General features: G+C 40.3%; 2 protein-coding genes across 5 annotated transcripts in view; one reads left to right on the top strand and one right to left on the bottom strand.

Annotated features, from left to right (window-relative positions):
- The window catches only part of Xpc (XPC complex subunit, DNA damage recognition and repair factor), a 32,740-nt gene extending 26,490 nt beyond the window's left edge, over positions 1-6,250 (bottom strand). For 2 of the 3 annotated variants that reach the window (XM_063237788.1, XM_003463184.5), the window contains exons 1-2: positions 6,067-6,246; positions 520-721 (exon numbers count right to left, since the gene is read on the bottom strand). In XM_063237788.1, the coding sequence (XP_063093858.1) occupies positions 520-721; positions 6,067-6,142 (278 nt within the window). In that variant the 5' untranslated portion in view covers positions 6,143-6,246. Of the gene's footprint in view, positions 1-519; positions 722-6,066 lie in introns of all 3 variants that reach the window. The other variant, XM_063237789.1, reaches the window with a different exon arrangement.
- An 86-nt stretch (positions 6,251-6,336) lies between these two features.
- On the top strand, positions 6,337-22,365 carry Lsm3 (LSM3 homolog, U6 small nuclear RNA and mRNA degradation associated). Of its 2 annotated transcripts, XM_023562129.2 has the most exons (5): positions 6,355-6,448; positions 7,868-7,978; positions 10,101-10,196; positions 17,149-17,211; positions 21,974-22,365. In XM_023562129.2, the coding sequence occupies exons 1-5, from the start codon at positions 6,428-6,430 to the stop codon at positions 22,052-22,054; spliced, it is 372 nt and encodes a 123-aa protein (XP_023417897.1). In that variant the 5' UTR covers positions 6,355-6,427; the 3' UTR covers positions 22,055-22,365. The 2 variants fall into 2 exon arrangements, with proteins under 2 accessions (XP_003463246.1, XP_023417897.1); XM_003463198.4 differs by lacking the exon at positions 17,149-17,211 and having other exon boundaries at positions 6,337-6,448.
- The last annotated feature ends 1,610 nt before the right edge of the window (positions 22,366-23,975 follow it).

Raw genomic sequence — 23,975 nt, 5'->3', positions numbered from 1 at the left:
CCAAGTAACTGTAATACTGGGTAGACACATTTGCTCTTCAGAAAGATAGTGGGAACTCAGAAGAGAAAGCAGGGAAGAAACAATGAAAACTAGAGCAGATGGCTTCAGATACAGGTCTCCAAGACAGAAGAAAGCATTCCAGGCAGAAGGAAAAAATATGCACACAATGCAGGTGCACAAAGTACAAGGAGGTGCTGGTGAACACTGAGGAGTGTGAGCTTGCGGAGAGGGATGCCAGACAGTGCTGGAGCAGCAGATAAATACCTTGCCCACCACCTCTGTATAGTCCAAAAGTGGACCACTGGACCGCAAGTGACCTGGCTGTCTTCCTAGAGTGGTCACCATCCAGCTGAAGCACTAGGAATAAGGCATTGTCTGCAAGCTATCACTTTGCACAAGAAACTTTCTGGTCTGAAAAGTTTAAAGACTCCTCTTGCTCCCCAGATCTCAGTGACAAGCAAAGAGTGGGTTCTCTGATCAGAACAAGCAACTTGGGTCCAATGCTTTTCACCATCTCACCTGAAATCTTCCCCTTCGCTGAGGGCTTCGTCCTTTATTGCCTTGAGGTTTTCAGATTTAACAGTCACCTTGGTCACTTTCTTTTTTACTGGACCATCTACAGGGCCTCCAGCATCACTGGAACCTCTCTTCCTTTTTCCTTGTGAAACTTTTGAGCGAAGGCTCTTCTTTGGGAGTTTCACTTTCTTATCTTCAAAGACATCTAGGTGACCATAGGGAACAACAGGTGAGGGAATTGAAAGATGGAGGCAGTGTGACTGACGGAAGGCTTGTGAAGAGGCTCTGTGCCCTCTCCAACCGTGCCTCTGTCACCAGCTCACTATCCCATGTCTGCAGTGCAACTAGCTCTCAGCCTCTCCCTACCTACGCCCAGTCACCTCATCAATATTCAGAGTAAGAGTCATTCATTTGTAATGGGGGAGGGGACAGGTGTGCTAGGCAAGTCCTGTCCCAATGAGCCAACCGCTCTCTTCTACTAGTACTTTACTCCACTTTAAAACTGTAGCAAACTCAAAAAACTCAACTACAATCTAAATTTTGCTATTGTTTTTTTGAGACAGATTCTCGCTATTTAGTTGGCCTTGGACTATGTAGCCCAGCCTGGCCTCGAATTCACAGCGATCCTCCTGCCTCAGCTTCCCAAGTGCTGGGATTACAGACATGCATCACCATACCAGGTATGTTTGTATTTTTCGAACAGGGTCTTGTTATTTAGCTCAGGCTGGCCTTCAATTCACTATGTAGCTTAGGCTGGCCTCAACTTTGTGGCAATCTGCCTGCCTCAGCCTCCCAGGTGCTGAGATTACAGGTATGCGCCACCAAATCCAGATAAATTCTATTTGGGGGGTGGTACCAGGACTCAAATTCACAACTTTGTGCTTTCCAGGCAGGCACTATGCCGACGAGCTATATGCCTACCCCATAGACAAAATCAATCTTACATTTCAGATAAGCTCCAGTGGGGAAAATACCTGAAACTACTCATTAACAACTTCTTTACTGCTTGCCAAGAGAAGCCATTTGTTTGTGCAGTGATTCACTCCTTTTAGGTGATATTTCCAGTTCCTACAATACATATTTCCACAATCTCGTTTTTATTAACCTGTTTCTGCCAAATTCTTCTCAAAACACATACAATTTATGAAGTCTTTCCAATCTATTATAAGCAGCATGTGTATACCTATGCTGCTTATAATTGGACCCCGGCTGGATCAAACTTCAGGTTGGAATAAGACCATACAGATTGTGTTCCTTATCCAAAATGCTTGGGGCAAAAGTGTTCAGATGTTGAATTTTTCAGATTTTGCAATGTTTACAAAAACTTTCCTGGTTGAACATTCTTAATGTGAAATCCAAAACCTGTGCCATGTTTTAGGTTTTAGATCATTTCAGATTTTGGATTAGAGATATTCAAACCTATTGGAACTCAAAGGTAACTTTATTTTCTTAAAATAACTACTATGGTGTTTGTTAAAGAAAAATGTTTAAAAATTCATAAACTGTTGATTTTTGTTAAATCATGGTATCTACATATGTGTCTTTCATTATGTATATTCGTAAATTTACTAATTATAAATAATAGGGCAAGGTGGATATTCTCTCATTTTGCAAACATATTCACCCAAACAATAAATTAATCTTCCTTTGCTTTTTAATTTCTCTGCCTTGATTAACTTTGGAAAATAAAGATACTCTAGTTTTTATTAAGATCTCAAATTGAATGTTATTAAACTGAAATATCGAATAATTCATTTCTTTTATTTATGGTTTGTCCTGCTATCTCTATGGACAAGTATTCATATTCCTAAAGAATATATTTTGCATGGGGGGAGGGACTCCACCTTTAAATAAAACCAAAATTTAAAGATCATATTAGAGGTATTTAATGCTGAATTACTGACTCAGTTATATGTCTTTAAAATGTTTTATAAAAGAAAGAATCTGTGTAGAACCATGTTTGAAACACTGCAATACAATCATACAAAATCATACAAAAACATACAAAAACATTTTGAAAACTGTGGCAAGAGATTTCTTATTCTAAGGCCAGAGGCTTCTCAAAGAGTTTATGACTTGATAGTTTCTCTTGAGCAGGCTGCCTTAGAATAAGATTTTATATTACAATGATCTCTAGCCCTCTATCAATCAGAAAGAATGGAAAATACTTGATCAACTAATTTAAACACATAAAGAAGATACTTCAGAGTCACTACCAAATGTACTACTCAGTTGCTTAAAGGGCACAGCTTTTACATCTGTGTTTTGCAGAAGTAGAAGAATCAAAAGGAGGCAAGAACAAAGCTAAATCAAAAATATTCACAGGAAATTATTCCTACCATCTAAAATGGTTTTCAATCTGAATATCCTGCTAAGATAATCATCAAGTAAATTCAGTCACGCAATGAAATCCAGGCAAAGGAAACTGATACATTATGTAACCATAAGCTTGCCAAGTTGTTTTTGTAGTTTGCTTTCAGTTTGAGGTTTAAAAAAAAAAAAACAAGAAAGAAAGTCTCTGGCCAGCTTCCTGTAATCCTAGCCCTCGGAGGATGAGGCAGGAGGATTGTTGCAAATTTGAGACAAAGGGTACAAAGCCTAGGGTACAAAGTGAGCCCAAAGCCAGCCTGAACTATATAATGAAACCCCATCTTAAAAGACAAAAAAAACAGTCTGAAAAGAAAAAGTAAGGAGGCCCTTATTTGGTGGTGATTATTTCTGGGTGGCAAAAACAGGAATGAGTTTTTCTTCTTCCTTTCTTTATTCTTTGCTGTGTTTTTCAGTCCCTGAGAATCCATAAGCTATTTCTCAGGATTTTCAAAACTTGCCTAATATACATGCCTGAGCTCAATTTATTTCAGTAGTGCAGAAATGACCACTGTAGTTTGCTTGGCCAGCTACTGAGATTTATTAAGAATGCCTGCATACACTGCTAACAACATTCCAGTGCAGGACAATAACATTCTAACTACAAACCTGACCTCCAAGGCAAGGGCTTGCCCACCTCTCTATCTCAGTCGCTTCCACTCACCCCTCCACAGTACGTCCAGCCAGCTGGCTGAGTTCATTCCCTCCCAATTCTCTCTGCCTAGAGAAATGTTCCCCCATAATGTCCTATAAATGGCCCAAAATTATATTCAGTACTTGGCTCAAAATGTTGCCTTCCCACAGAGGTCTGTACTGACCACTCACTCTGATTTAGTGATCTTTCCCCACACCCATGGCACTTAATTATAGACCTGTTTTGCATTCTTCATAAGAGTTTTGTTTTTCTTACCTTGTTATTGTTGGCCTCTTCTACTTCCCCAAAGATTATAAGCATCATGAGAACAGGGACCTTGCCTGCCTGATTTGGGAATTTCAGTACCTAGAACACCGCCTGGCAACAGTAAGTGCTTAAGTTGCTGGAGGATCTGATCAATTACATCAACATATACAAGAAATATGAAGAAACCAGAAGGGTTTTTACAGCAACAAGGAAATAATATAGATGATTATTTTCTACTTTCTCTGTTCCTGTCAAAAGTAGTTGAGTCTCACGTTCATTTGCATGTACAGAGGTACTTTTAAAATCTATACTCCTCTACTGTTAGAAATTGCACTGAATTGTCCCCAGTTGTCACCTGTAACCTGTACCACAAATGTGAGGTCTGTGCTCCTCTACCCAACCACAACAAAGATGGTAGTACTGCGTGTTGGAAGTCACCATGGAAACGTTAGCAGTTTCTTAAAATAAGTTGGTTCTATCATTTCCTTTAAGTGTCAGAGTATCTGCCATAGCCTTTGCTGAGCTTTAGATCCCATCTCACCAAAAACTCAATAACCACACTACAGAGGAGGCTCAGAAAGGCTAGACATGTTCAAAATGACTTAGCCAAGTGCGCATAGCTACTTAATGAGGGAGCAACACAAAACTGTGTCCAGGGGAAGCATTAGGCTAGAAAAAAATGTTGCCAAGGCAGGAAACACTTCCACCAGCTTAAAACCTTTCATGCTTGAACTGCCACATACCTACAACACAATCTGTGAATAGCAACTCCCTTTAACAGACTTTTGCTGAAATACCAGTAGTATCTATCCATCCTTAAAGGTACAAATTAAACTCAACACTTGCAGAAACATTTCCCAATCTCTTGTGTCAAACCTGACTATTCTTTTGGAAGCTACAAGGCCTTGTACTATACTTTCTCCCATGATATTGAACATGCTCTAACTTGGACATTTTTTATACAAGCGTTATGTCAACAGTTCTTTCAAAATCTCTCAATCTCTCTTATGTAACCTAACCAGTGTACGTCACATAGCAGATATTTTTAAATTACCTAAATGAGTAATAAAATTTATAGTGTGTGTGATAAACCATCTAAGTTTAGGAATTACTATCATTTGACTATCTCTTCATGGGCAATGAATTTATATTTGGAACAAAATCACAGAATCTAATGTCACAGGAGCATCTGCAAGTTACCTAATCTATCCAATCATTTCAGAAACTCTTCTACAACCCGAATTTTTTACATATGTTAAGACATTTATTGAGCCTATGCAGCGAGGGGAGCAAAAGGAAGAACAAGTTAAAATGCAGGAAAACATGTAAGTCGTGTTCTTTTTTATAGTTTAACTTCTAGATAGGCAATAAAAAAAATTAACAGGATCATTAGAGACTAAGAGAGAGCTCTAATGAATGGTGAAAGTACTGGGAAAGAGGACCCTCATAGCGGTCACTTGAGGCTTAAAATAACAGGAAAAAAATGAGCCTTAGCAAGAGCGTGCAAGAACATTCTGAGCAAGAGGAACATGAAGGGCAAAGGCTTCAGGTAACAATTCAGTTGGTAGATTTGAGAGACAGGAAGAAAGTCAGTAAACGCAAGATAAAGTTGACAGATTTGAGGGACAGAAAGACCAAGGAAAGGCAACAACAGAACAGCGTAGCAGCATCCAAACGTGGGCACATACAAGGGCATGTCGCCATGCTCCAGAAACTGGGATGAGGCTTGAAGAAATGGGAATCCGTGATGGTATGAAGCAGAATCCTGCCTTTTAAACCATAATTTGGACTGCTGAGTGGCGAGTATTTTGCAAGGGGATGCAGGGAAGCCAGAGAAGAGGCAACTCATTTGGCTAACAGGTGTAGAGACATGGGACAATGATTGTGGTCTCAGAAACATAGCTCTGGTCCAATCTTGAGGCTGGACTTATTAGCGAGCATCAAGTGTGACCTAAGGAAAGGGGCGTCTGCTTTTATCGGTGGGTGAAATGGAGGGAAAGGAAGTCTGTGAGTAATCAACAACTGCCGGGTCCAGACTAAGTCAGGAAGCCCGCTCGACACCGCTAAGTTGCAGGATGGAGGCAGCGGGGCGACCGCGACACTGCTTCCAGCTCCTTCAGACAGGAACCGAGGGACCCGGCGAAGCTCGAGCATGGGACCTTCGCCAGGTGACGTGTGTAGCGACCTGGGGCCCCCTGTTTCCCAGTGTCTTCCACGTCGTCCTAGACCCCCCCCCCCCCGTCCGGGTTCCCACCACCTCCGCAGCGGTTCCTAGTCCTCACCCGCCTCCTCCTCCTCTTGCCGAGCTGTGCTAGCTTTCTTGGCCTTATGGCTGCGCGCCGCGCGCTTCCGAGACATGCCGCCGGACGATGTTGACCGCGGGCAAGATCCACTCGCGCTGCCTCCAGACACAGCCTAGTTAGCCTACGCGTGCCCCTGGGCGGAGCGAAGCTAAGTCGCTCCCCTTCTGTCGTAAAGTTGACCCCGCCCAAAGATCCCATATAAATAAACTACGGAAAGAAATCTGGTCGAAACAGCAAAACAGGTTTTTTGTACTTCCGGTGCTTTAGGCGTCTCTTTTCCGGAGACCGGAGTCGTTCGCAAGTTCTCGCGAGAAGCAGGAAAGGGCGCAGGGTTTGAAAGATGGCGGACGACGTGGACCAGGTGAGGGGATCTTGAGCTCGCTCTGCAGCAGCCTCCCTATTTCCCGCCTCCCTCTTTCCTTTCTAATACTTCGCAGAGGTGTCCTGCCGCGCTGCCCCCGCCCACCCTGCAGTGTCCCAGGTGCCGTGGGCCTTGCTCTGACGTCTGTTCCTCTCCCGAGCCTCGTGCTCCTGCAAGTCGGAGTATATACTTCTCTGGCCTGTTAATGGGGATGCACGTCAGCAACTAATTACGCGAATGCCAGTGAGCTTGAGGGCGAGAGCTTGTGGCTTCTGTGTCCTTGTAATCCGCAGGTTGATTATCTGGTCCTTAATAAACGTCTGTTGAACTGAGGTGAGGGAGGTACCTGCTGAAGTCAGGGTTTTTTCTCCCTCATCTGACTTTTTAAAGTTGTAGAGCCTGTTACTTTCAGTCTGATTATTCTCACTGAAGAAGCTTTTGAGTAATCTTACCAACCCTAATGGCCGCGACCGCCCCTTGCATGCGGGTGTCCAGAAGTCGTATCCTGGCTTCTAAAACCTGTTCCCAACAGTTCTTTATTCCTAATAACGGGAATATGGGTATTTAATGTTTTCCAAGTGTTAGGTTATTTAGACCTCACAAGAACTCTAAAGGAAGGTTATACCTTCCTCATTTGGAATCTGAGAATTAGAGGTACCACGCTCTTTAATCCCAGTTCCAAACCACTAGGTCAGAACCGGTTGAACCCCCTCCACCTGACTCCAAAGCCAGTACTTTCAACCAGTATTCTACATTGCACAGTAAATATATTCATCTTACTGGCCGATCAGTGCCCTAAACTTAACCTGTCCTGAGCTGAATTCATAGTCTGCCTGTGGATCTTAAACTTTGTTGAGCAATCTGACTTGTGTATGATAAGCATTACATGAATGGTTCTCAGTTAAGAGACATACGAGATAAAACTAGTCTCTGAGCTTTACTTCCTGTGCCTTGAGTTTAGGTCCTACAACTTGGATTTCAAGGGAAGAAAGTACAATGGTGGTTATATAGCTGTGCAACTCCTTCCTGTGGGTATATATTTTAGCAATTATTTATATAATGTGTTCTGTACAGGAGACCTGGTTCTGAGGCTTCATAAATATCACTTAAGCCTCACAACAGCATTGAGTAGACACTATTGTTTTACCCATTTCACAAAGTATAAGACTAAACTACAGAGATGGGTGTGGTGGCTCATGCCTGTAACCCCAGAACTCAGGAGGCCGAGGTGGGAGGATCATTGCAAGTTTGAGACCAGTCTGGGCTACAAAGTGAGCTCAAGGCCAGCCTGAACTGCATAGCAAGACCCCATCTCAAAAAAGACAAAAAAAAAAAGACTAAGTTACAGAGGCTAAATAACATGCCTAATGGTCACATAGCCTTATCCTGCCACATTATCAAGCCTGTTTATTTTATCAGCAACAAACCACCAACACCGTAGAGGAGCCACTGGATCTCATCAGACTCAGCCTGGATGAGCGAATCTACGTGAAAATGAGGAATGACCGAGAGCTTCGAGGCAGATTACACGTAAGGGAATGTCAAATTACCTTGAAATCGGAGAGTTTTTTTGTCATTCCTTCTTACCCTCACTCCTTTGCAATGTAAAAACTACCCAGTTGGAAAATATTTTGAATTATGGCAGAGAGAGAGAGATGGAAAGCCACTTACTTTTTTAAGCCAAATACAACTATATTTTATTCATACTTCTGATGGTTTTTCTCCTGACAGATATGTGATTATATAGAACATTTTTATTTCCTTAATTTTTTCCTTACGTTTATTTGTAAATCAGTTTATTTGTCCTCCATTCATTTTGGCAGGGGGAATGTCAGAAATCAAACTCAGAACCTTGCACTTACCAGGCAGGCACTGTGCTGTTGAGCTATATCCCCAGCCCTCGCGTTCATTCTTAAATGCTTTTTAGTTACTATTGTATGCATGAATATGTTTTGTTGTAAAGAAATTAAACACAGAAATATATAGAGTAAAAGATAAAACCCTATTTCCTCCATTGATAATCACTATTAAAAACTGCATGTACATTCATTCAGATGTGTTTTTACATATCTGTGTGCATCTGCTATGTGCATATATTTGTGCTATATATACCATATCTTTGAAAATGGGATCTTGCCTCATATTTTTCAGTATCTTTCTTTTTTGCTTAATCTTTCATGAAAACCATTCATTATGAGTGCATGTTAAGTGTCCTTCATTTATGTTGGGAAGACCCTGGGCAGTGCTGTCACCTGATCTTTATAACAACCCTAAGAAGATAGCCTCTGCTAATTATTTCTGCTTTGCAGTTGAGGGAGCTCAGACTCAGAAATATGAAGTTACTTGTTCCTAGTGACTTAGCCAGTATGGAAAAGCTAAAATATAAACCCAGGCAATGTGACTTGAGCTCCATTCTTAGGTACCATGGTTCTACTTTCCATGAAACATATAAAGGACCTCTTAGGTCACAAGGGAAATAGGGGCCAAGGGAGACAGTAAGTCCTAGTCTACAGTGAGCTTTAAAGGACCTCCAGAAAATGAAATGGGGTCAGTGTTGAGGAGAAAATAGAATCAGCTTAATTGCATAATTCTGTAGCACTTGGAGTGAAACCCCAGAACAGACATGTGACGTTTAACTCTTGGAGATTCTTCCATTACCTGTGTAGACCCATGGCACCTATACTAAATGCCCCAAGTTTCCATTATTTTTTGCTCCTCAGCTATACATTTGGCTTGTTTATATGCCCTGCCTTGCAGTTGCCCACTTGGCTGGTAGGTTATTTTTATCTTGATGCAAGCAGGCACACCATTTAACACTTTGTTAGAAGTAAATGTAAGGGCTGGGGATTTAGCTCAGCGGCATAAGTGCCTGTCTTGCAAGCACTTGATCATGAGTTTGATCCCCAGTATTAATAAAAAGAAAATTTAAAAAAAGAAATAAATGTAACAAGGCCCTAGGACAGTAATGGTAAACCTTCTGGAACTTTCAATGACAAAAAACACCTGCCTGTGGTACATGTGCCATAAGTTCCCCAACACTTCCCTAAGAAATTCACCTACTAATAAATGAACTTTGGAGGTAGCATTGAATATCTTAATTGCAGCATTAATTGACTACCCACAGGTGCCAGGCACATTTAAGTTCTAGATAGGTTATAAACCATAAGGTGTTTTGCTACCAACTTTACCTTTGTGGTCTATACCAGGACAGAGAGGGTCAGACAGCAGTATCCTATGTGGTTAGAAGACTGCAATTCTGTTATCTTAGCAGTGAAAGGATTTTTAACTCACATACTGTCTCTTGAAGAAGTGTTCTGATTTCTGTTTTTGTAATTTAAGTATTATAAATGTTGTGCTCGCCTTGGATAACAAATAGAACTGGTGGTACTTAATAAGTAATTTCAAGTTATTTTGAATGTGTTCACTTTTGGCCATATAAACAGTTATATTTTTATCAGGTGAGTTACACTGTTGTTGGAAATAATTTGTGAAGAAACAATTGACAAACACAACAGGATGGGTTTTTATCTGCATGTAAAAGTTTATGATATGAATATTAAAAGTGCTGCTTGTAGTGGAGCCATTTGCATGTGGTAAGCCTGTTTGTCATTCCTTAATGACATTTTTTGATTCCTTGGCCTTCCCACTTCAGGCTTATGATCAGCATTTAAACATGATATTGGGAGATGTTGAAGAAACTGTGACCACTATAGAAATTGATGAAGAGACATATGAAGAGATATACAAAGTAAGTCATGCTGTTCTGTTTATCACTTTGAAAATGTCAGTTTTCATAATACAGCAGCTTAACATACATTTACAGAAAACATGTGATGTTTTGGCACTTACTTATGGACTTGGTAGAGTCTAGAAGCTACCCCCAAACCTGTTAAGGGAAGAGCAGGACTTTGGGGTCAGACATACCTGGCTTCCAACACTGACTTTCATCTCTGAACTCCCTTGGGCAAAGAAATTAGCTTTGTGCACTTCTCAGTGGTGAACAGGAGAATGCCAGTTAACTTACAGAGTTTCCACATACAGTGAGGTCTGTGTCTAACAGTAATACACGATATACTCATCTGTATTATAGGGATTTGCATGTTAATCATTATTGCATGAGAAATTAAGATACTTGAAGTATTCATTTAGAAATGGAAACAACATCATTTTAAGTATATTTTCTTTTTTTTAACACCAGGTACATTAGAAAAGAAGAAAGTTATGAAATATCCTCATATCTTTCCTTAAGAAATTAAAAGTAAAAGACAAAATAAAACCAAAAACCAATAGAAGAAAATAATAAAGGTCAGAAAATACAATCCCTATCAAAATACCAACATCACTTTTCATAAAGATTAACATTTTGATTCTTACATTTCTGTAAAAACACAAATAGTTGAAACAACTTTGATAAAGGAACAAAATTAGAGCTCCACCCTCCCCAGTCCCACAACTTAATCACAGAGTTATACCAATCATGACAAAACAGCATTGATATCAAGATAGACTAACCACCAAAGTACCAATATGAAGTCCCAAAATAGATAGCCACATAACACATCTTTCTGGCAAAGATGCAAAAGCAAATAAATGAAGAAAAGATTGTACCAGAACAACTGCAAAACAACTGCAAAACAACTGCAAAAAACCCAAACCTTATAGCACATCAGAAATTTCTTAAGATATCTAAAAGTCAACCCAGAATAGCTCACAGTTAGTTAAAGTAAAGGCAGGTTGTGCCGGGGATTTAGCTCATGGTAAGCACTTGCCTGGCAAGCCCTAGGTTGTGAATTTAATCCCCGGTGCTAAAAAAAAAAAGTAAAGGCAGCTGTGGCCTGAGTGGTTGCTTTGGCTGAAGTCATTCTGGCATAAAATACATGTTTTTTCTTTCAGCTTATCACACTAATGAAACAATACAATGTTTATACACGTGTGACATTTTTTTCACTAATAAGTATGTTCTCAAAGCACATCCATTTACCTATAAAAAAGTCCAGTTTGCCATTCTTTATGGCTGAGTAGTACTCCACTGTATACAAATACCACATCTTTCTTTTCCATTCCTCAGTTGATGGGCATTTTGGTTGTTTCCCAGATGGTTATTATAAACTATACCACTATAAGCATAGGTGCACATATATCGCTGTGGTATAATGTTTTTAATTCTTTTGGGAAGATACCCAGAAGAGGAATAGCTGGGTTGAACAGGACCTCTATCCTAGTTTTTTGAGGAATCTCCACACTGATTTCTGCAGTGCTTGTACCAGTTTGCATTCCACCAACAATGGAGAAGGATTCCTTTTTCCCCACAGCTCCAGCATTTCTTCATGCTAGCCACTTCTGGGGTGAGGTGGAATCTCGGTGTTTTAATTTGCATCTTTTGAATGACCAGTGCTATTGAACACTTATTCATGTATTTATGTTTGTACTTCTTCGTCTGAGAAGTATGTGTCCATTTTAGATGCCTATTTTTGGAAGGACTGATTTTTTTTTTTTGAGTTCTTTATATGTTCTTGATAGTAATCCTTTATCTGAGGATAAATTGGCAAACATTTTCTCCCATATTGTGGGTTATCTCTTCACTTTGTTGGCGATTTCTCGTGTTATGCAAAAGATCAGTAGGATGAGATCCCAGTTGTTAATTCTTTGCCTACACAAATGTCTTCAAGAGTTTTACCTACTCTATCTTCCAGCAGATTCAGTGTTTCTGTTTTAATGTTAATATCTTTGATCCATTCTGATTTTAGCTTAGTGCATGGTGAAAAAGATGGCTCCAGTCTTAATCTTTGGCATGTGGAAAGGCAGTTTTTCCAACACCATTTATTAAAGAGCCTATCTTTCTTCTAGTGAATGTGTTTGGCACCTTTGTCAAAGGTAAGGTAGCTTAGTGTATCTGTAGTATTTTTGCATCTTCTCATCTATTCCATTGATCTTCAGGTCTGTTTTTTGCCAGTACTACACTGTTTTTAATCACAGTAGGTTTATAGTATAATTTCAAGTTAGGGATTGTGATGCCCCCTGTCTTGTCTTTGCTGCCTAGGATTGCCTTTGCTATTGTATGTCTCTTCTGATTCCAGATGAATTTTAGGATTGTTTTCTCTAATTCTGTAAGATGTGTTATTGGAATTTTGATTGGGATTGCATTGAATCTGTATAACAGTTTTGGAAGTATAGCCATTTTCACTATATTGGTTCTTCCTACCTAAGAGCACAAGACATCTCTGCATTTTCTAATTCAATCTCCTTTTTCAGAGTACTGTAGTTTTAATGTAGAGGTCTTTTACATACTTTGTTAGATTGATTCCTAGGTATTTCATTATTTTGGATGCTATTTGGAAAGGCAATGTTTTCCTGATTTCTCTCTCAGTGAGTTTGTTATTCATGTATAGGGATGCTATTGATTTTTGAGTGTTGACTTTGTATCCAGCTACACTACTGAATTTGCTTATTAAACTAGTAGTCTTTTAGTGGAGTTTTTGGGGTTTTCTAAATAGAGTATTGTGTTATCTGCAAATAATATAATTTAACTTCTTCCTTTCCTGTCTATTCCTTTTATTTCTTTCTCTTGTCTAATTGCTCTGGCTAAAGTTTCCAAGACTATGTTGAATAAGAATAGAGACAGTGGACATTCTTGTCTTGTTCCTGATTTTAGAGTGAAAGCTTTCAGTTTTTGTCCATTTAGTATGATGTTGGCTGTTGGTTTGTCATAGATGGCTTTTATCAGATTGAGATAAAGACCATTTATTCCAATTTTCTGTAGTGTTTTTATCATGAATGGGTGCTGGACTTTGTCAAAAGGTTTTTCTGCATCTATTGAGATGATCATGTTTTTTGTCCTTGGCTCTGCAAATATGATGTATTACGTTTATGGATTTACATATGTTGAACCATCCCTGCATCTCTGGGATGAATCCCACTTGATCATGGTGTACAATCTTTTTGACAATTTGCTGCTGTCTGTTTGCCAAGATCATACTGAGGATTTTTGCATCAGTATTCATTAGGGAAATTGATGTGTAATTCTTTTTCTTAGTTGCGTCCTTCTCTGGTTTGGGAATCAGAATAATGCTTGCTTCCAGGAATGAATTTGGGAATATTGCTTTCCTTTTAATTTCATTAGAGAGTTTGAGAAGTACTGATATTAGGTCTTTACTAAATTTTTTGTAGAATACAGCAGTGAGTCCATTAGGTCCTGGGTTTTTCTTTGTTGATAGGTTTTTAATTACATGTTTAATTTTATTTATTGATACTAGGTTATTTAGAATTTTTATATCTTAATTCAGCTTTGGTAATTCATATGTATCTAGGAATCTGTCCATTCCTTCTGTATTTTACATCTTACTAGAATATAAATTTTCAAAGTGTAAGTATAGATGTTTTCCTGGATTTCTACAAAGTCTGTTGTAATTTCACCCTTTTCATTTCTAATTGTATGCATTTGAGTCTTTTCTTTCATTTTTTTGATAAGGTTGGCTAAGGTTTGTCAATTTTATTTAATCTTTCAAAGAACCAACTTTTTGATTCATTAATTCTTTGTATTTTTTTTTAGTCTCCAGTGTGTTAATTTCTGCTCTGATCCTTATAATTTCTTCCCTTGTACAAGCTTTTGGTTTAGCTTGCTCTTTTTCTAGAAGTTTGAGGTAAACATTAAGTTGTTTGTGCTTGCTCTGTTTTCCTGATATGAGTATTTACTGCTATAAATTTCCCTCTTAAGACTACTTTCATTGTGTCCCAGTATGTTGTATTATAATTACCATTCAACTTTAAAAACTGTCTTAATTTTTTTCTTTAATTTCATCTGTGAATTTTTTTCTTTAATTGCATCTGTGACCCATTGGTTATTCAGGAGTACGCTATTTAATTCCCATGTGTTGAAGTTCTTATGGTTTCGTTTGGCGTGGTTTTCCAGTTTCATCACACTGTAGTCTAATAGTATGCATGGGATAATTTCAATTCCTTTGCATTTACTTAAGCATATTCTGTGAGCCAGTATATAGTCTGTTTTAGAGAATGTCCCAATGTGCCGCTGAGAAAAATGTATATTCTGATGTTGTGTGGAACACTCACTCTGTAGACACAGAGTCTACTGAGTCCATTTACTCAAAAGTTTGATTTAGTTCTAATATTTCATTATTGATTTTTTTTTTTTTTTTGTCTAGTTGATCTTTTTGTGACAGTGGGATATCCCAATACAATTGTATTAAGGCTTATTTGATTTTTCGTATCCATTAATACTTGTTTTATATTACTGGGTACACTAATATTTGTGGCATATATATTTATGATTGTTATCTCTTCCTCTTAGATTGTTCCCTTTACTAGGATGTAGTGACCTTCTCTACTTAATCAGTCTTGGCTTGAAATTCACTTTATCTGCAAATAGAATAGTAACCTCTGCTTTTTTCTGAGTTCCTGTTGCATGGATTGTTGTTTTCCTCCTTTGACTTTCAGTCTATGAATTTCTTTTTGGATTAAATATGTTTCTTGTATACAGTATATTTTTGGATCTTGCTTTATAATCCATTCTGCCAGGCTGTGTCTTTTGACTGGTAAATTAAGACTATTAACATTAATGGTTAAAACTGATATGTATTGATTTATGCTTGTCATGTTATTTTCCTATTATTGCCTCCCCCCCCCCCCCTTTTTTTTCTTTTTCCCTTCTCTCTGATTGTTTGCCTTTCCCGGTGGATTCCTTCTGTTGGGGTTCATGGAGTTGCAGTTCTTGTTATCTCTTTCTAGAATGTCCTTCAGAACATTTTGGAGTGCTGGTTTGGTGATCATAAATTTCCTCTGTTGTTCTTCGTTGTGGAAATATCTCATCCCTCAATTTTGGAAGATAGTTTCGCAGGATACATCAACCTGTGTTGAAAGTTGTTTTTCTTTAGAACTTGTACTACTTCACTCCAAGCTCTCCGTGACTTGAGAGTTTGTGCTGAGAAGGCGGCTGTAATTCTAATGGGCTTTCCTTTATAAGGAATTTGTTTCTTTTCCGTAACAGCTTTTAATGTTCCATTCTTGTGTTGAATTTCTGGAATCTTGACTGATAAACCTGGATGTAGTTTTTTTTAATATTGCTAATTCAAGTTCTGTATGCCTCACTTTTTTTGTGTATCAAATCCTTTCTCTACCAGAAAAGCTTTCTATAATGATGTCTGTGAACATGTTTTTAATGTGTTTTGTGGTATCTCCTGCTTGTTCATTGACTCCAGTTAATCTTAAATTATTATTCTTTGTCTCATCTAGCAGCTGCTGGGTTGATTTATCATGATCCCTTGCAAGTTTTGAGAAATCTTTCTTTTCCTTACCACTAATTGCAAGCCACTCTTCACTATCTGAGATCCTGTCTTCACATTGGCCTAATCTGCTTTTAATACTTTCAGTAGAGTTTTTATTCTCCTGGATATCTGCTTGAATCTGCTTTATGGATTCCATTTGTTTCCTGTATTGTGCTTCCATACTTTGCTTAAGCTTGTCTATTTTTTTGTCTGTGTCTACTCTAACATCACTCAGCATAGTATGTATTTTGATAATCTCTGTAGTTGAGAGATTATTTCTGATTTCATTTTTTCTAGGGCCTCATTGAATTGCTTTGTGACCAATTCAGAGAGACCTGGTAGAGGGCTTTCTGTTTTTCCAGTCTCATTGCCCCTTGGGTTTGCCTTTGGTGAACTGGATGTCTGAGGTTTGTGTCTTGTTTAAGTGCGTTCTCATATCTTTTCAATGGATGCAAAATAATTATATACAATATGTAAGTCTGTAATGTATCAATTCTGTCCTCAAGGGTTAAAATTCAAAATGGATTAAAGAGAAAACAGAAAAGTGGGACAAGAGAAAGAGTTTACAAGTAGGTTGGAGGACAAAGATGGATCCCACCAGCTTGGAGAAACTGATGCAGAAGGCTGAAGGAAAAGAGCTGGAAGAGTTAAAGGTAGAACAGAACAAAACCATACCCACAAGGAGGTTAGGAACTTGCTTATACTCAAAAAAAAAAAAAAAAAAAAAAAAGAAAACTAAAAGAGAAAGATAAAAAACTAAATAAGCATACAAGAAAAGATAACAACAACAACAAAAAAAATAGTCCACTTCTAGGATTCTCTCTGGATTCACTAGTAGACAGCCTATGGAGACAGTGTTCCAAATCGTGCCACTGTATGCCCGCAAACCAGAAGTTGCTGTGTGACAGAGTGGTAGACAACCTTAGCAGGCCTGCCCTAAGATCAGACTCACTGGGCTCGCCATAGTCCAAGCAATTTCTACAGGTCTGCACTCAGCTAGGATCTGCTGGAGGAAGCTGGCAACAGTTGTAGTTCCGGGCTTATCTGGCTCGCCTCCAAAATGTCTCTCAGCTAATTGCTCCCTCCCATGGGAGGACCAAGTCCCCTGCACTCACAGCCAGCCAGCACACTCCTCCACGTCTGCCACTCTGCCATTCCCTTCCATCGCTGTCTCTCCTCAGAGGCTTCTAGGGCCACCAGCCACCACCATCACCATGACCACGTGGCCCCAGGTTCTAACAGCTCCCCTGTCACAGTGAGTCCAGCTCTGGGCAAAGGCACTGCCAGCTACCAACTTCTTCATTGAAGTTTTTCTTTTTACTCTCTCTTTGTGCTTCGATTCAAACTTTAAACTCTTCCTGGGCCCAAGGGACCCAGGACTTCCTTCTTGTCTTCCTCTTGATGATATATTCCCATGTCTAGATGGTGTCTCTGAGAAGCTGTTTTCTCTGCCGCTTGCTACTACACCATCATCCCAGAAGTCTCGTAAGTATTTTTCTATTTTATGTGTATCTATATTTTTTCTAGTACTGGAGATTATACCCCTGGCCTCACATATGCTAGTAGCCACTCTACCACTGACCTATATCCACAGGTCTTTTCATTTCTATTTTTAGACAGAACTTTTGTCTGTTTCCTTCTATTCTATCACTACAACTTGTAACCCTCTTGTTTTAGCCTACTAAGTAGTTGAGATTTACAGGCACGTGCCACAGAACCCACCTTAATTATATTTTATGATACAAAATATTTGGTAAAAAATGTGTTTTACATTACTGCAAATCTACATTGTCTGGCTTAACTGATGACAGCTACATTTGCAAATCTTTTTTTCTATATGTAGTCCATTATGATATGTTGTAATTGCAAACCTGACTGTGCACAGAGGGGCAGTTGGAGAAGGGCAGAATATATTTTGCAGATACTGTTGTTGATGTTATACCTAATCTCAGCAAGCAGTAGTTTTTAAAGTCTGTTGCAATGTGGTGTCCACCACCACAGCAGTGAACTCTTATCTATTCTTGAAAATATACTGACCTGCTTTGTACTTCAATTGGATCTTGAATAAGGTATGATTTGGTAACATCAAGCAGTGGTCATTTGGAAGTAGTTCATTGGGTTGTGCAAATCTTCCAGACTATAAAGCATTTTGCTAGTCAGTATTTTAATGGTCACATTAGTTAGTATCACCACTGGTCTCATCAAAGAACCCTTTTACATTATGAAACTAGTCTTTTGCCCTGCTGGACCACAGAGATTAAGGATATGGGCTTGGGGGGGAAAAAAGAATTTAAAAAGAGCCAGTGATATAGCCCAGTGGCTTAAGCACTTGCCTGGTAAGCACAAAGGTGTGAATTTGATCCCCAGTACAAAAAAAAAAAAAAAAAAAAGCCAGGCATGGTGGCACACACCTATAATCCTAGCACTCCAGAGGCTGAGGCTACAAGATTGTTGCAAGTTTGAGACCAGCTGGGCTACAAAGTGAGCACTTGGCCAGGCTGAACTGCAGCCTGATAGGAGACCCTATCTCAAAAAAACAAAAACAAACAAACAAAAAGAATATGGGCTCGGATTTCAGGATCATTTGGTTCAGATCTTAACTCTGCCATCACCTGCACAATTAGGCCAGGTTGCCTCACCTGTGTGACCATGTCTTTAAGATGTGGATCACAGTAATGTGCACTTCTATGATTATCAGTGACTCGAGAAGTTGTGACAGGCCAGGGGCAAGTTCAGAACAAGCTTCTACTGGTTTCTGTAGTTCTCCATGCTTGCTGTCATCCTCCTCTGTCCAATCCTGACACTTTGGTTAGCATTTATTCTTCCATATGTAAGCATTTGGCTTTTTTTTTCACCTATATTTTTTTTCCCATCGGAGACAGTAAATAGTAACCTGTTCTTGTGGAAATTTTTGTATTTCATGTTTTTAAAGATGGATATAGTTACAATTATAAAATGTACTTTTACTATAAAATGTACTATAAAATGTATTCCAATTATAAAATGTACTTTCTTTTTCCCTACATTTTAGCATCTTTGAAATCTGGTTGCTTCATATAACTGAGATCTGAAAAAATAGTGTCCTTACAGAGTTCCAGGAAGGTTTATATTTGTAATCTCAAGGAGAAGTTACTGGAATTCTAATGAGTAGAATCTACCACTATCTACCACTTCCAGTGCAACCCAAAGCGAAAATAAAGACACTATATACAGAGAATAAAGACATATATACAGTTATGGGAAGCCAAGGGGTCCTAAGTCCAGCTAAGATGATGGATCACCAGGACAAAGGCTAGGACCCAGTGCTCAACCTGGGTTTTATTAGTTCTCCATGAGGGGAGTGGCTCAGAGATGAATGACAGTGAGAGTGGCGGGAAATACATGACTGCCATGACTACTATGAGCTGGGCTCGGTAGGAGGTCTGAGATCACCTCTGTGATATGCAGAGGGCAAGAAATGCAGAAAGAGTAATCTGTATAACATAGCTGAGGTAGTAGCTAATAATTTGGTGTCAGTGCTGCAGTTCTGATGTACAGTCTCTTCAGCCCTGGGAAGTCATAGCCTCTTTCTTGAGGCTTGGTCTCAGCTGACAGTGTGGAACATGGCTCTCCATCTAGCCTGGCTCAACTATGCATTTGAGGAGTCACTGGGTGGGGTAACACTGACCTGTCACTTTGCTTCAGAGATTGCACATCAGTTCCTCAATCAGCACAATTTACATTGCTTAAAGCCAATTGAAAGGACAAAGAAATAGCCTGGCCAGCTCTGTACATGGAGATAGGACCAAGTCTATCAAAAATGGAGATAATTGCTCTTCTTCTTAAGAGCTGTCTGGATGGTTCTCCGCAGCATCATTTTTCCTTAAATATGGAGCCCACAGTTTTGTATCCCGCTTTTTTTATGTAATGTTACTAGTACAAGAATTTCACAGTAGAAATACTCTTCATAAACATTTGGTTGTTCTCATCCTTAATTCCGCTGTGATAAAATGCCTCCAGCTGTGTGTGTCTGCTCTCGGGTCTGCCCTGGTGCCTGCTGGGCCATCTCCCACCTCCACTCACCTGTTCAGCAGCTTCACCCCAAGACTGCTGGAAGTGCCAGGTGTGCACACACAAGTGGAGGGGGGCGGTCACAGTCCCGCTTATCCCTGACTTCTATAAAGCCGCCGAGCTGCTGCCTCCTTTGGCCTCTGCATGCTGCCACCTGGTCCCCAGGCCTCTCTTGCTTCTACAGTTACAAGAGCAGAAGAAAAAGCAAAGTTCACCTAGCTAATTAGATGTTCTCACACTGTCATTTGTTGGGTAAAATGTTAAAAGTAAAATCATTGAATGATATGAAGCACTTTCCTCATTTCGTCTACAAAGGAATAAACTGTCTTCTGTGGTATTTGTAGCACCACACCACTTTCTGACGGGCCTCTGTGTTGGGTTGGGTTGGGTTGTGTTTGATTTGGTTTGGTTTGGTTTGGTTTTTGGTACCGCGGATTGAACTCATTACCTTGCACTTGCCAGGCAGGGACTTTGTCGCTGAGCTATGTCCCTAGCCCCCAGGCCTCTGTTCTTGTGTAAACAGTTTGCTTTGTCGGCTGTCAGATGCTCATGGTAGGTTCTCCTGGTGTGTCCATGTAAATGTAGATGAAAAGGACGGGCACATCTGCCGGAAGCATTGTGAGCACAATGCCTCCTCCTGTACAGGTGCTCTCTGCGCAAAATGAGAAGCCCGACTACAGGGCCTCTCACCCCTGTTACATGTTTTGCTGTCTTTCCCTTACTGAAATGATTAATGAACATGCACATTATCAAATCAGAAGAGGACTCACAGACCAAAGGTATTCTGTGAGTTTTCCCATTGCTTACATAACTAACTTACATAACTTATATAATTCAGGTGCCTACTTATTTGCTAATGGGCAAGCAGGCAGCCTCACTCTTGGTGCTCTCTCCACACCTAGAGGTTTTTTTCTTTTTTCTTTTCTTTTTATTTTTTTGTCTTTTTTCTTTTTATCAGTATCAGGGATCGAACTCACGACTGCCTGCTTGCAAGGCAGGCGCTTATGCCACTGAGCTAAATCCCCAGCCCCCACCTAGAGGCTTTTGTAATCTGCCAAAAGTTGGATTATTTGGCCCCCACAAATTTTTCAACCATCCATCACATTTACTACTCTCCTTCCAAAGTCTGGCTCACCACACGCTATTTCTTGTGCACTTTTGTACCTGAGCCTAGAGCCTCGGGCTTGAGGGCCCCCGTTGTCCTATAGACCTCTGCCTAATGGAGGGATACCAGACGTGGCCCAGCTGAGAAAACAGCTCCAGATGTCTCTCTTGTCTCTTAGTCCACTCTCAAATTAGTGTTGATGTTTGTTTGCTTCAGAAAGTCTAGATAGAAAGACACCAGCCGACTCTCATCTGCCTCAGGACAGAGTGTGTATAACAGAAATTCATCAGTGCTCTTTTAAAAAACACTTATCTTATGTAGTTTGGGTTTCAAAAGCAACTGATTCTTCTAATTTTGCGAATCCTAGTTATTTTTATTTCTGTTTAAAAACTAGCTCTCCTGTTGTTGCCTGAGCCCCTCTATTTTGAACTTCCCTGCTGAGTGCATGAGGCCAAGGCAACCCCTGTTAATAATCTACCTTTTCCAGCATCTTCTCTAGAGCCTCTAGGTTCTAGAGCCTTTAGGCTATTTTCTAAATTCTGTCTGATGTTTGGGCAAGGGACAGTGATGAGGTCGCTGTTTCCAGGCTGCCGGCCCCCCATCCCCATATGTGCCTGCAGTGTGTCACAGGGCTGATTTCCACATGACTTTTCAAGTGGGGTTTGTTTAAGGTCAGCACAACAGCCTCTTCAGGTGACTGTGGCCTGGTTGTGCTGTCCCCCAAGTTCTTGCCATTATTTGCTTCCGGCCACTGGAAGAGGACAACCACAAATGACGCATTGTGGGAGATTTGTAGGTTACTCAGCAGGCAGTCCTGTTGGCTTCTCATTGGTTAAGATGCAGTCCTATAGCTGATAAGGTAAGAAAGCAGCCTAGTAGTGAAAGGGGCTGGGGTCAGTAGGGCCCACTTCCCGCTACAATTAGTATCAAAAAAAGAGAAGAGTAAATGGGTTGATTGTGTATGCAACAAAGTAAATAATCAGATTTTTAATTGAATTTGTTATACTATGATGAACATGTTTTTCAAAATTTCACAAAAAATTTTACTACATTTGTATAAATGCAGTTTTCTTTCTTTCCTTTCTCTTTCAGTCAACAAAACGGAATATCCCGATGCTCTTTGTCCGGGGAGACGGTGTTGTGCTAGTTGCTCCTCCACTAAGAGTTGGCTAAACGGAGAATTTGACCTGTGTGGCAACATTTGTCTGTTTAACTGCACCAGACATTCAGAGGACAAGGCACACACATTGATACTGAAAAATGGCCAGGGTGTTTATTCACCCGTGAAATGAGTTGATTTGCGAAAACCTTACAACATTTTAAGCTAAGTACCATTTTTGTTTTTCTCTTAGCTTTCTACTAAACATATTCCCCAAGGTGCTAAACTGTTTTTCAGGAGTTATTTTGCTCTATCATTCTTGCAGACAATGTCTTTGTTTTTTTCTGTAAATTAAACTTGATGTTTCCTTTTTGATTTAACACAACCAACCTGTCTCGTGAGTTATTCAAGCATGTGTCTGATGTTCACTGTGTATGCATTCATAGTGAGGCACCAAGTCCTGCATTGGGTGGTATTCATCAGTGCACTGTTATTTGCCAGTCACAGGGCAGGAGATGGCTGCTGATAGAATAAAGCCATGAATAGAGCAGTAAGAACTCAGGACATTGTATCCAAATGAGGGGGGGTAACACCCAAGTAAGAACAGGGGTAAGGGCAGGCAGCGTGTCATCTTAAATATCACTGATCTGAAAGAACAGAAGGCACAGTTCTGCTGCTTGGACTACACTAGCTGTACAACTCTGAAGAAACTGTTTCCTCTCTAGCCATCAGTGATGAGGGCGTGAGACAGCACACATGTCACAGTGCATGTTTGCAGCCGGAAGTGGGGCTGTAATAACTTCTAGCACAAGCTAAAACCTCATGCTTAAAAAAGTAAAAGGAAAGTTGATGTGGGTTAACAGTCTCTTCACTTTGTCTCCCTCAAGTCGGGGTTTAGAACTGTTGTGAAACACGGGAAATACTGCTGTGGATGGCTCGTCTGTACACGTGCTGGTTGTGTTTGCTAACTGGTACCATGCTCACATGGCCATGGTGTTTCAAGCCACGTGCTACAAGAAAGATACTTTCAGTATGTGTCATGTGAAAAGGGTTTGTTTTCATTGCTTACTGTACCTGTCCCTGCAAGTTAATGGGGAAGAGAGAAACAAGTGTGAGTGAGTTGATGACAGTTTTACCTTGTGCAAGGAGGCAGGAGAGTTTCCTTTCACCTTCACTCTGCATCTTGTCCTCAGATTCACAGCAGCCCGTTTGCTGTGGAGCAGATGACACTCACACTTCCTGCAGTGGCCCCAGCATCAAGTGCTCTGAGAAAAATGGTGCACAGTGGTCACTCTGAGTGACCACTGGTCACTGCTAGGACCTGTGTTGTTCTGGAACAGTAGGGCATGATCCCCTACTGTCCCCACCTGAGTGGACATTTTCAGGCCCACTGTGGAGCCCAGCTGCAGTGAATCAGACCAGTGTCTGGCCACCTCTGGCCATCACTGTGGCACACTGCAGCTCCTTCTTGCAGTGCATTTATCTTTCTGGGATCTATGCTTAATCCCTGAGTATTTTTCCACCTTATTCTTAGGCATCTTTCTCCTTTTCCTCCTGGAACTGATAGCCGTGAAGACTTGTTTATACCTGTATGTTTCTAAAACCCAGGAACCTTACCGTGACCTGGCTATGTTTACACACACACACATACACAGATTCGAGAATTTACAAGCATATGCTTATCTGGCTATTAAGACACAGTATAAGAATGGCTGCATGTTTAGGGTAGAGGTTGGGTGGGGGGGTGCAGTGGGTGCTCTGGAGGCCACTGCAGGGCCTTACCATGGACCTAAAGTGAATGTCACCCATGCAGGATATTGACCAAGGCCCCTGGGAGCCACACCTTGGACCTTGAATTCTGGATGTTGGAGACTGTTCAACATTTAGTCCTGGCCTCTGGGAAGGTTGCCCGTAGTCACTGGAGCTGGTGGCCAGTGGTCTGCAGCACAGTGTCACACAGCTCAAGGAAGCCTCCTGATGGTCTTTCCTTCGGAA

Source organism: Cavia porcellus, unplaced genomic scaffold (assembly GCF_034190915.1).
Source record: "Cavia porcellus strain 051 isolate PalLab524CR breed Dunkin Hartley unplaced genomic scaffold, mCavPor4.1 scaffold_27, whole genome shotgun sequence".
Taxonomy (NCBI): domain Eukaryota; kingdom Metazoa; phylum Chordata; class Mammalia; order Rodentia; family Caviidae; genus Cavia; species Cavia porcellus.
This window is presented reverse-complemented; position numbering and strand designations above follow the sequence as displayed.